Source organism: Chrysochloris asiatica, unplaced genomic scaffold (genome assembly GCF_000296735.1).
Source record: "Chrysochloris asiatica unplaced genomic scaffold, ChrAsi1.0 scaffold00116, whole genome shotgun sequence".
Lineage (NCBI taxonomy): Eukaryota > Metazoa > Chordata > Mammalia > Afrosoricida > Chrysochloridae > Chrysochloris > Chrysochloris asiatica.
The window spans coordinates 9,005,444-9,018,268 of record NW_006408634.1 but is presented as its reverse complement, the minus strand read 5'-3'; the positions used below and the strand labels follow the sequence as shown (position 1 = coordinate 9,018,268).

General features: G+C 52.0%; 1 protein-coding gene across 1 annotated transcript in view; it reads right to left on the bottom strand.

The window, feature by feature from the left end:
• The window catches only part of NAPA (N-ethylmaleimide-sensitive factor attachment protein, alpha), a 31,963-nt gene extending 19,727 nt beyond the window's left edge, over positions 1–12,236 (bottom strand). Inside the window, exon 1 of the mRNA XM_006868233.1 lies at positions 12,006–12,236. Within this exon, the coding sequence (XP_006868295.1) occupies positions 12,006–12,103 (98 nt within the window). The 5' untranslated portion in view covers positions 12,104–12,236. The remainder of the gene's footprint in view (positions 1–12,005) is intronic.
• Between the last annotated feature and the right edge of the window lie 589 nt (positions 12,237–12,825).

Below are 12,825 nucleotides of genomic sequence, written 5' to 3'. Positions count from 1 at the left end.
TGGGGGCAGCTGCCGGTCCCTCCCTCACCGACTCCTCCCAGGCTGCATCAGCTTTACTCTGCTCAGCCCACAGCTTCGAGCAGCTCCAGAAATAGAGGGAACTGGCTAGAGCCGGGCTGTGAAGGGCTGCCTATAATTACCAGCTCAGCTTTCAGGAGGAGGAAGCGGTTCAGGTTCAGGTTTCCCCTCAGTGACTACCACATGGAGGGAGGAGCGCTGCCCAGTCAGGGGTCTGGTGGACAGTCCCAACCCTCCTGCCTTCCCTACCTGCTAGGGTACCTCCTGACATCAGGAAACGCCCCCTTGCAGTTCCCATAGCACCTGAAAAGGCAGGACAAATGGACCCCATTTGGGGTCTTCATCCTGCCTTCCCCACTGTGGTGGCCACAGTCCTCTTTGTAGTCAATACCCCCAGCTGGGAAGAACCGCCCACCCACAGGAGCTTCAGCAGCCTCTATAAGTCTCACAGGGCTCCCTGTATGACACCTAGGGTGTCCTAGGTGTCATACAGGGAGCCCTGTAGCAGTGACTGAATGGTCAGCCACTCACCGCAAAGTCGGCAGTTCAAACCCACCAGCAGCTCTGAGGGAGGAGTACCGGGCAATCTGCTTCTGTTAAAAGTACAGCTCAGAAGGGGAGGAAATGCAGACTAGAATTTCAAATTTCTTATGGACGCAACACTTCCTGGAGCCATGAAAGGTAAATGAATCCCAGGAATTATTGCTTTGAGACCATCCTTAAACCTTCAATCAAAAATATCCCCTGGAATCTTAAAACCAGACAATGGCTTAATTTGTTAAGTGCCATCGAGTTGGTTTTGACTCATAGCTACTCTGTATAGGGTTTCTGAGGAGCAGCTGGTAGGTTTGAACTGTCGACCTTCTGCTTCTAAATCTAGTGCTATAGCACCAAACCAGGAGTCCAGTTTAACTAGTGAATACTGCCGGCCTTGAGCACTGTGCTCTTAAGAACGATCTATATGGGATGGAAGTGAGAGGAGAGTGACAGACATCCGACAGCAAGCTTAGGGTGCAGGGGATTTATGTTCGTGGGAGAGCAGTCCTCAGAAACCAGACCTGCTGCCATTATGTTGATGCCAACTCAGGGACCCTACAAGACAGAGCACAACTACCCCAAGGCCATGGATCTTTCTGGAAGCAGATGACCACCTCTTTTTCCTATAGAGTAACTGCTGGTCTAGAACTGACAACCTTTCAGTAAGTAGCCAGGTGCTTAACCCACTATGACACCAGGGCTCTTTCAATTCAGATAACTACTTCCCTCAAGTCAATTATAGTTTACAGTAGCCATACTGGACAGACTAGAACTGGCCCATAGGGTTCCCAAGGCTATAAATCTTCATGGGGAGCAGACGGTCTCATCTCTCTCCCTCGGAACAGCTGGTGGGCTCAAACTGTGGACTTTGTAGCCTAACCCATTATGCTACCCCGGGCTCTGTCATCTCAGAAAAGTAAGAGGACGATGGTTGCACAACTTGGAGAATGTAATCTATGTCTCTGAATTGTGTATGCAAAAGTTGCTGGTATATATTCTCAAAAACAACAAATAAAATCGTGTGTGCGTGGGGGGTGTTATAAAGGGGACAGCCAAGGAAACCCCACAAAGCAGTTCCACTCTGTCCTATGGAAGTCACTGGGTTGGAAATGACTCGATGCACACAACCACAGGCACCCTGCCTGCAGGGGTGTATGCTCAGTCACCCTTTGGGAGGAGCATGACCCCTGCTCTACAGTTGAGGAGCGGTGTAAGCGGATTCCCGGGCTCCTCGGCTAACTGAAAGGTTAGAGATTTGAGTCCATCCAGAGGCATCCTGGAAGAAAGGTCTAGTGATTTACTGAAAACCCTTTGGAGCACACCTCTCCTCTGACACACACGGGGTGGGCATGAGTTAGTTGGGCCTGGCTCTACAGCAACTGGCTGGCTAAAGGAGGAAGGGAGGAGATCAGAGAGGTTATAGGATTTGCCCATCTCCTAGTGTGGCACTGTAGTATAAGCACTGGACAGAAAGGTCAGTTTGAACTGCAAAGTCGGCATTTCAAACTCACCAACCGCTCCTCAGAAACCCTATTCAGGGTCACTATGAATTGGAACCGATTCGAAGTAACTTCAACAACAGGATCAGCGCTGAACTGCTAACCGCAAGGTTGGGCGTTCAAACCCACCAGATGCTCCTGGGAAACCTTATACAGGGTCCCACTCCACAGCACTTCCTACCACCACCAACAGAAAGGGGCAGGGGCCGGGAACTGGGACTCTGGCTTGGGGATTCCAGTCCTGCCCTTGTGCGCTGTATTCAAAGTGTTCTGGAAAACGAGGCGGGGAGGACAAAGCTCTGCCTGTTCTAGCCTCTCCAAGCTGAGTGAGGTTTTCTCAGCTGGCAGAACGGGCTCTGTGAAGCCAGTCCCTCCCGAGCCAACCTGCTGGGTGTGACCATTGTCGTTAGGTGCCATCAGTTACAGCTGACAGAGATCGGATGTCATAAGACATCCTTACAGGCCTTGCTACACTTCTGTCCACTGTTGCGGCCACCACGTCAATCCATCTCACTGAGGGTCTTCCTCTTTTGTACTTTACCAAGCAGAAGGAACATTCAGCCACCAAGGCTGTGGCTGTTGGAGGTTCACCTGGCACGGGGGTAGGAAGCTCAGTCGTGCTGCTCTGTCCAATTGCATCCCTGGCTGTGGGGCTTCCAGGATCCCCAGGATACCTCCCAGCTGCCTCTCCTGGGAGAGCAGAGCCCTTTCTCACCCACTGTTGGACTATGAACACGGCAAGCACGGCAAGATGGGGGTGGGGGTACATTCTCACATCTCCCAACCACAGCACAGGGTCCACACCCACCACAGACAAAAAAGCCCCCCCGCCCCCCAAGTGTATGACGGCTTCAGGCACTTTCTCCTTAAAACAGAAGTGAGTAAACTGACCTCAGAAGAGCTTTGGGGGAGTCAAAGGTCAAGGCGAGCCCTGGTGATGCAGTGGTTAAGTGCTCAGCTGCTAACAGAAATGCTGGCAGTTTGAACCCACCAGCAACTCAGTGGAAGAAAGATGAGGCAGTCTGCTTCCATAAAGATTACCACCCTGGAAACCCTTTGGAGTAACTACTCCTACGGTTTGACTCTGTCCTACAGGATCACTGTGAGCTGAAATTGACTCAATGGCACCAGGGTTGTCAGGGTTTTTTTATATGAGGTACCCTGGACATGTGCTGTACAGGGGAGCAGCAATGCACTGGGGCATGGGGCCACCTGGAAATGGCAATCTCTGCGCTCCCCGCAGTGGGGGTGCAATCTCATACCTGAGTCTGGTTCTTGGTTCCCCAGCTTTGGGCTCCTCCCTCTGTCATGGGGCTGACACTCCATGCCCTGTCCCCAACCAACGCCTAACCCACAGCTGTCGAGTTGATCCTGACTCACAGAACTGGCCCATAGAGTTGCTGAGCCTGTACATCCTAACGGAGGCAGACAGCCACATCTCCCTCCCACACAGAGAGGCTGCCTTTTTGGTTAACAGCTGAGCATTTAACCTGGGCACCACCAGGGCTCTGTCCACCAGGCAAGTACTCTTGCCAACTAGCAGGGGTGGGCCACTAGGTGAGGCACTGCCATCCACCCCATACAGAGAGCAAATTCTAGAAACTCTGACCTACTCTAGAGTCTCCTCCCTACCAAGATCCCTAAGGGATGCCTCTTCTGCGGTGTCCAGAGTCCTGGGCCTCCCTCCATCCAATTCCTCTCCACAAGTGCTGACGTTTCCTTGTTATGTGCCCAGTTATGTTTGCTGAAAGGCAGCCCCCCACCCCAGTGTTTCTTACATTGGTGTCCTGCTGTCCCCCAGCAGGATGCTGACTTAATAGCCCAAGAGCTGTTGTGTTTTCTTCAGATAGACCCCCTGAGTTTGAATCTTGATCCAAAGGGGGAAAATAAAGAACAGAATTTCAAATCCTCACAGAATCTAGACTTTCTAAAGCGTGAGACTGGATGAATCCACCAAACTACTGCACTGACAGAAGCTTTAAAGCAAACAGATCCCCTTTAGTCTTCTTCAAACCAAGCAATAGTTTCACGGAACCATATAATCATGTCTGCCTTGAGCAGTGTGCTCTTTTAGAAACTACCCATATGGGATCAAAAGGAGCCCAAGGAGCACTTTGGTATTAGTGTTGCTGTTAAGTGCTGTCAAGTCAGTTCCAACACATAGTGATCCTATATAGAGTTTCCAAGGAGTGGCTGGTAGATTTGAACCACTAACCTTGCGGTTCAAACCGACCTTGTTGTTGAGTGCTTATCCTACAGCGCCACACCAGGATAAGCACTCAGGTAGTATAGTGGGTTACAAGTTGGGCTGCAAACCACATGGTCAGCAGTTTGAATCTACCAACTGCTCACAGGAGAAAGATGAAGCTTTCTGCTCCTATAAAGATTTACAGACTTGGAAACCCTATTTGGAGTGGCTATGAACCGGGACCAACTCCACGGCACACCATCACCCTTATGGGATCAAAATGACAACTGCAACTAGAAAGGTTAGATAGGAACCTTAGGGGGCGGTGAGTTTATGTGAAGGGAGAAGAACCGCTCAGCAAAGGTGGGTGAGAATGGCTGCAGAACACCAGCATCAGTGAATGGTATGTGTAGACACTGTTGAACTCGTAGCTACTATACTGTGCATATACCCAGCAGAAACAAGTAAGTTCTTAAAAGAAATAGAAAAAGAAAAAAAAAAAAAAGAGCCCTACCTTTCAGTTGCCCCCATCCCAAACAGGAGCAGCACTGTCCCCTCTGCACGAGCAAACAGCAAAGTCCCCTCTCTCCAAGGTGGGAAGTTCGCCAGATTTCCCAGACACCTAGCGTCCCTTCAGACCGGGCAACAGGTGCCAAGTGTCCCCAGTGGATCCTGACACTCAGCAGGGCACACGTTGCAAACGTGCTCAGGTTGAAGGTCTTCTGGAAGCTCCTGGCTCCCTCCCCTGCTCTGTGGAGCTCCCTGAGGGGCCCTGCACATGGAGACCCTGCCTGACTGGAGCAGCAACTCTTCCTCACACACCTTGTCCCGCCAGGGCTCCTGGGAGTGTCCCACAGGCACAAGGTACCAACATTTCATTTGTAATACCTGCTATTTGTGCATATCAGAGTCCTGGTGCCAGAGAGGCTAAGCACTTGACTGCTAACTGAAAGGTCAGTAGTTCAAACCCACCAACTGCTTCTAGAAAGAAAGATGCGGCCATCTGCTTCCATACAGATGACAGCCTTGGAAAGTCTTGGGGCAGTCCTACTCTGTCCTATGGGTGGGAATGGGCTCAATGGCAGTGGGTGGGTTTGCTTTTTGGTGTATCTACAGAACACCGGTCACCTCTAGTCTCCATCCCTCAGCCCCCCTCCCAATGACAACAGTCAGTGTAATAGAGACAGCGCGACCAGTGAGCACTTAGCGGATAGCACTGAGCTCCAACCACTCTACCCACATCAGCTCACTTACTCCTTGAAACTGCCCTATGACATCAGGATCCTGACACTCTGCCTCTCAGGGGGAAGAAGACACTTCCTGTCCATGTCGGTATCTGCGGCACAGTGTCTCTTCTGGCCACAGTCTTTGTAAACCCCCACTAAACATTTCTGCCTTAATGGGTTTCGCTAAGAGAAGAGGGGAAGAAAGATTATATGGTTCCTTTGTGAGTGGTTAGCAAGGTTAATTGTGATTTTAAACACTTGGAAATCTAACGAAGGGATTGGTCAGTGGGTTTAAAATGAGCCAGCCTCAGTAGCGGAATGGGAGATCTCAGTACCATTAAGGAGAAGAGTCAGGAGGGGGACACATCCATTGGATCTAGCAATCCCTGTGCACTGAACCTACTTGACCCAGGGACAGAAAGCTGTGACATTTGAGGAGTAGCAGTGGAAGCAAGAACCAGAGCACAAGGCAGGGGAGGGCGCCCAGGGACTATTGGGCAGGAGGCTTGTTGGCACAGTGGGGTGCCTCCGCACACTTAACTGGGGGGAAGCTAGGTTTGCTGACCCACAGAGCTAGAAGTGAGTGGTGTGTCCAGTGGGCATTTATCAGCAGCCTTAAGAGAGCTTTGTAACATTGGCCAGGCAGAGAGAGGCCTGCCTGTGGGCACAGCTGAGGAGAGGCAGCCCTGAGCATTTCTGATCCTGCTTTGTAACCTGTTAACTTCCTAATAAACCCCATAACTGTGAATATAGTGTCTGAGTAGTTCTGTGTGGGCCCTGCAATTATCAACGCCAGCTGAGTAGAAATGGCTGTGGTAAAGGAAAGAGCAGTGCCACTGTTTTTGTACAATATCCAACTAGAAAAGGATTTGTAGGGGGCAGACAGGGGGGATGTTACCCACACCTACCACTGTAGAGTGGAATCTGACTCAGCGACTCTACAGGAGAGAAGAGAACTGTCCCCTAGGATTTCAGAGGCTGTAAATCTTTATGAAAGCAGACTGCCTCTTTTTCTCTCAAGAAGCAGCTGGTGGGTTACAACCACTGACTTTCTGTTTTACAGCCTAACCCATAGCGCCACCCCTTCACAGGAATGATGTTGAGGACAAGGAAAATCACAGGGAACAGAGCGGGCTGCAATCCACAGGAGCTACAGGGGTGCAGCGGGAGGGTCCGAGCCCACTGGGATGAGGACTCTTCCCGCTCCTCCTTTACTGTCTCCTGGGAATTTACTGGGGAAATGTCTAAATGGGAAGTCTGGGTGACACCGGAAGGGGAGGTCAAGACCAGGCGGGAGTCGAGGCTTTGGCTCTTGCAGCAGCAGCCAACTAGTGCATCAAAGCCCCCTAGCGCCTGCCAGCCCAGACACAGGAGAGGGTACGGCGGTGGCTAAGCATTTATCAGGCCGCCTGCACCAACATCTACCACCACAGTGAGGGACAGCTCCGCTGCAGGGGCGTCACTGGCCTGGCCCCTCACATTCTGACTTGCGAAGGCCTGCAGAAGAGGGGGTTTGTAAAAGGTCAACAGACAAGAGGGGAAGGAGGTGCCCTGAGGGTTCCCGCCCACAAGGCCCCTGAGGTGGGTGCTCTGAGCAGGGTCCAGCAGGAGGAGGTCAGCCAGCCCCGTCTCTGGGCCCTCACTTTGATCACTCACTCCCCTCATTTCTCGCCCCTTGAAGCCAGAAGGGACTAAGAGCTGTCTGTTTGTTCTTTCAAATACTTGAGGAAAACAGCCATGCCTGGGGGTGGGAGGAGAGGGTGAAGAGGCAGGGATTCCCCAATATAGCTAGTGTGCCAACGTCCTTCTTGAACATAGTAGTAGTGGGACAGAGCCCCCAGAAGTAGCTGTGGAGGAAGCCCAGTACAGGGCTCAGGGGAAGGGCTCTGGGCTTTGACAGGCCTGGGGGGAGGAGAGGATGCTGCCCCTCCCACCTGCTGGCTGTGGGAATCAGCTTCTCTGAGCCTCCCAGCAGCCACCTCCACAGGGAAACCCACCCAGTGACTCCAAGAGAGGAAAAACCTGACAATCTGCCTTCATAAAGATTCCGAGTCTACTCTGTCATGAGAGGTGGTCGTGAGTCAGAATTAACTCACTGTCGTCAAACAACAACAGAAGGCAGGTGACGAGCTTGGCCCAGGCCTGACTCCGAGTTGGAGCCAGTAGTTAATATTTATTAAATACCCACCCTGGTTAAGCCCTCAACTGCTAACTCAAAGGTCTGAGGTTCCAACCCACCAACTGCTCCCCGGGAGAAAGCGGCGGCAGTCAGCTTCCAGAAACAGTTCTATTCTGTTCTAGAAGCTCGCTGAGAGTCAGGGTCACCTCAGAGGCAGCTAGGTTTTGGTGTCATTATTGTTGTTGAGGTGCCCTGGTGACACACAGTTTGTGCTTGACTGCTAACTTAAAGCTTAAAGGTTTGAAGCCATCCAGTAGTGCTATGGTAGAAAGGCCTGACTGGCAATCAACTTCTGTAGAGATCACAACCTAGAAACCACAACACTCCAGAGTACTTCTGCTCCGGAACACACAGAGGGTCGCCAGGAGGCAGAAGCGACTTGACAGCAATGGGTAGTACTGTTACTTCTGCCGCCTCCACTCCTGCCATCTCACCTACCCTTTACCCACACCCCTCTCCCACTGAGGCTCGCCTGACTCCCTCAAGTTCAAGTCCTTTCTCCACAGGTCCTCCTGGACTGGGGCTCATCCCTGTTTCCCTGCCAGCCTCAACTCCCCCTTGTCCCTGTCTGAATTTTCTGTTCTAATACCATGGATTCAAAGGGCTGCCCTGTGAGTCAGAACCAACTGAACACAGCACACGGTGACAACCCGGAATACCCAACTCCCTGCCGCTAACCCTTCCCACCTCTGGGCCTGGCTCAAGCGGCTTCCTCTGCCCCTCATCCCCATTCCTCACCAGGACTGCTGTTCATCTTCTGGCCGGAACCTAGCCAGCCTCTTCTTCAGGAACCCACCCCCTGTTCCTCTGTCATGCTGGGCAGGACCTCCCCTCCTGTGGACATCTGTTCGCACTAGTCCTGCTGCCTCGGGTCCCAAGAGGCCAGCACACTTGTCACAAAGGACCTTCCTCCAACTCACAGGGAATCCCAGAATGTCACCTGCGGAACACAGTGGAGCCCTCATTTCGTCACACAAATTTGATTTGCTTGTATTTGGTGATGTAGATAAACACTGGACTGCTAACTGCAAAATCGGTACACCTTTGAAGCTGCTCCTCAGAAACCTTATATAGGACCACTATTCTGAGTCAGAACTACTTCAAAAGCATGTGACAACAATGGTCTTGCCTGAAGGAGCCCTGGTGATACAGTGGATTAAGCATTGGGTGCTCTGAGAGGCCATCAGTTCTGACCCACCAGCCAAAGGAGAAAACTGTGGCAAAATCCACTTCCATAAAAACAGAGAGTCTTAGAAAGCCTAGGGAGCAGTTCGACTTTGTTCTACAGGGTCACTGTGAGTCAGAACCGACTCCAGGGCAATGCCTTTAATCTCGCCTTAAGGAGCCCAGATGGCCCAACAGTTGAGCACTCGGCAATGCAAACTCACCAGCTGCTGAATAGACCTGGCAAACTGCTCCCTTAAATTTCAGCCCAGGGAACCCTATAGGGCTTCAAAAAGTTCACCAACGGAATTAAAAGATACTGGAATTTCCCATGAACTGTTAGAAGCTCTTCTAGTAGGGTCACTAAGAGTCGGGATCGAATCAAAGGCACCCAACAACAAACCTTGCCTTTCAGCCAGGCTACAAGGGCCTCATGGACTTTGATCTTGCTGCCCTAGCTGCTCCCTCCAACCACAACCCAACAGCACCCCAATTCCTAGTTGGAAGGGACCAGACACGCACAACCACAGTGGAGAACTACAGCCTAAAACTGAGCTCTTGGCCCCACCCCCAAAACACTGCCCTTGAACTTCTCCCCTTGTGAGGGAAGAAAAACAAACACTCCCTCCCTCTGCTCTCAGCTCCTAAACACCTCCCACACCCTACCAGTGGTCAGTATGGGCTGTTTCTCCAGGCTGCGCGGTTCACATCCTTGTGATACACATTTCCAAAATCCCATCGCCATCGGATCAATTCCAACTCATAGCTACCCTGTAGGACAGAGGTAGTACCGCCCAGTAGGGTTTACAAAGCTGTAAATCTTTACCGGAGTAGACAGCCCCATCGTTCTGCCGCTGAGCAGCTGGTGGGCTTGAAGCGCCGACCTTTCTGTTAGCAGCCCACTGTAGAACTACCAAGGCTCTAAAAGCTTTACACAACCCTAATCTCAAAAAACAAGAGACGGCTCTTTCCGCCCTCTCATTCCTAGAAAGGTTCCCCTTCATTTTTTACACCTCTGCTGGCTCCCAAGTCGCTTCCAGCCCCCAGGCCATTCACCCAAATTCCCCCTTCCGCAGTCTCTGCCTTGGGCTCTCAGAGTCTGGGCCCCACCTCTACCTCAGTTCTTCCTAACGCTCTGTAGTCCTGAATTGCCGAGGAGTCCACTATGGACTCCAGGTATGAAAAGCAGAATTGATCCACAGGGTTTTTACGGCTGAGAACTTTTGGAAGGAGATCGCCTGTCTTCCGAGGTGCCTCTAGTAGTAGTAGTAGTTAAATGCCTTGGAGCTGGTTCCAACTCAGGGCGACCCTGTATAGACACGGTTTCCAACATTGCAGTCTAGTGCATTAACACACAATGCCACACCAAGACTCCCAGAAGTGCCTCAGGGTGACTTTAAGTGCCAATCTTTTAGCTAGTAGTCTTAGCTAGCAGTGAGTGCTTAACCGTTTGAGGCACCCAGGGACTCCTTCCTAACTCTGCTGTTGGTAGGTGCTGTGGAGTCACTTCTGACTCACGGCGACTGCACATGACCAAGGAGGACTCCCTGTAGGGTATTCTTGGTTGTCATCTTTATGGGAACAGATTGTCAGATCTTTCTCCCAAGGGGCTGCTGGGTGAGTGTGAACCCTCCAATCTTTCGGGTCACAGCCAAGCCCTTAACTATATGCCACCAGGGCTCCTCTCGTTAAGCGTCATCAAGTTAGTTCCCACTGATTGTTGTTGTTGTTGTTAAGTTCTGTTGAGTCAGTTCTGACTCATAGCGACCTTGTATAGGGTTTCCTAGAAGCAGCTGCTGATCCTATAGTGCCACGCCAAGACTCCCACCAATTCTTCTCCTAGTGCTCATTACTGTGTCCCCAGCCTCCCCTTCACCCTTTCCGGTCTCTCCCTCAGCCTCCCCCTCCTCTGGTCCTCCAGGGCTCCCAACTTCCTCTGTCCAGAGCCACAGTCCCACATTAACCACTTCTTCATCCCCCCTAGCATCCCTGCTCATCTCCCTCCAGACCTAGGTCTCCTCCAGCCCTACAGGCTTCAAGCCTGTTTTCCTCCAGCAAAGAAACAGTCCTTAACCACGGCACCTCCCCACTTGCTTTTCAACACTTATCAACACTTACACTGGTACTCAGCCCTCTGCCTCAGCAAACCTCTGAGGTAAAGAAGTTCAACAACCCAGGACCCCACACTTATGATCTAAAAGTACCGGATTTTTACAAAAGTAATACACTCACTAGATGTTTGTTTTGTTTTTTTCCAAACCATGTGACACCCTTATGCACAGTCTTCAGTGTGCATTATATATGTAGGTGGGCTATAGGCAAAGGAGTCCTGCTGTGGGATAATGCACTAGACCGCAAGGTCGGCAGTTCAAACTCACCAGCCGCTCCGTGGAAGCCCTATACAAGGTCGCTATGAGTCGGAACCGACACGACCTCAACAAGTTACAGGTAACAAATACGGTAAGTTGAAGAACCACACTTCAAACCTGGGCTTTTTGAAACACCAAAACCATTAAACTTCCTCAAAGTATGTTGTGGGGACTGTTCTTATGAGTTAATCAATTCTGTCCCATCACAGGAGTTACTTTTTTGTCTCGAAGATGCCCTTCTCGGCCTGCTCCAGTTATTGTCAACCTCCCCGCCTTTATTCAGCAATAAACACAGCACGAGCTCAGCCCCTGTGGTCCCTCCATCTCAGCCAGGCCAGCATATCTCATTCCCCCACTGCACACTCGTCCCCACCCGACTCCCACTTGGTATGAGGTCCCCTTCCACTGGTCATCACTGTCTCCCAGGCACCGTGCACACCTCGGCCTGGTGTCAGACTTTTCATCCATGGCCCACGCAAATAACACACTTCCGCGGGCCTCTGCAATGTCAACATCTCGGAGATCCCTCAGTAAGTAGATCAGTAGGTTCTACTAGAGTTCTCACAGCACCCTTGGCCCATCTTCCGCCTCAAGAAGGTGTCGCCTCGGTCTGTGTCCCCACGGCCGTCTCCAACGGTCTCACCTCACTCCGTGGGGTCAGGGGTCCGGAGCCACTGGCCCTCAGCCTGTGGCCCCCAGCAGCTTTGAACCATGTCGCCTCATTCCGGATCCCCTCCATCCCCGAGCCCGAGCCCCGCCACCCGCGGCCTTGACTCCTTCGTCCCCTCTGCCTAGATCCCGGCCGGACGTCGGCCCGGTTCTTACCCAAACAGGCCGGAAAAGAAGGACTGCGAATTCTTCACCTTGCGCTCCGCCTCGGCCAGGAGCGCCATCGCCTCAGCTGCCTTCCCGGAATTGTCCATGACGGCAGCACAGGGACTCGGCAAACTGTCCGACCCGGGCCCTGGGAGGACACAGTCCCCACCTAACCGCGACAGACAAATTGGGGAGGCTTAATTGACTGCGTTGACGTCGCACTAGCGCGTGCCGCTGGCGACTCAGTACCATGTGACCCACGCCGACCAATCCAAAGCCTCGTAGAAAGGTGCGCGCCCCCACTGGTCACGCCCCCGCCTGCCTCCGCACAACGCCCCGTGACCCGCGACTTCCAATCGAAGTGTGCGCACATATCCGCGTACTGCATCTTCACTCGTCCCAGTGCGCCGTAGTGCCCACGTGACTCGACATAAATTAATCTTCACCATGAAGGATCCGCCCCAAACCCTACCTTTCTGTATTCCACTCCACTAATTATCCGCTGCCCTCGCTGGGGCCACGCCCCACCTTTTGAACCTTGAGCCCGTCAGCTGACAGTCAACCCTCACGTGACAGACTACAGGAACCCCGCCCCCCGGTTTAGAGTTTAGTCTCCGCCTTCGCGCTTATCTCACGCAGTTCTCTGATTGGAAGGGCGTGTGTGGCAAAAAAGAAAACATTCTGCCTTTTCTTGCGCCCTCTACTGTAGACTGTAGAGACCGGTTTGGGAGGTTAGTGAAAGTACTCTGAAGACCAGAAACAAAACTTGGCGATCACAGCTTCCCTAAATCTATTTGAGTAAGAAGTAACTGGGAACAGTATTAAAAAT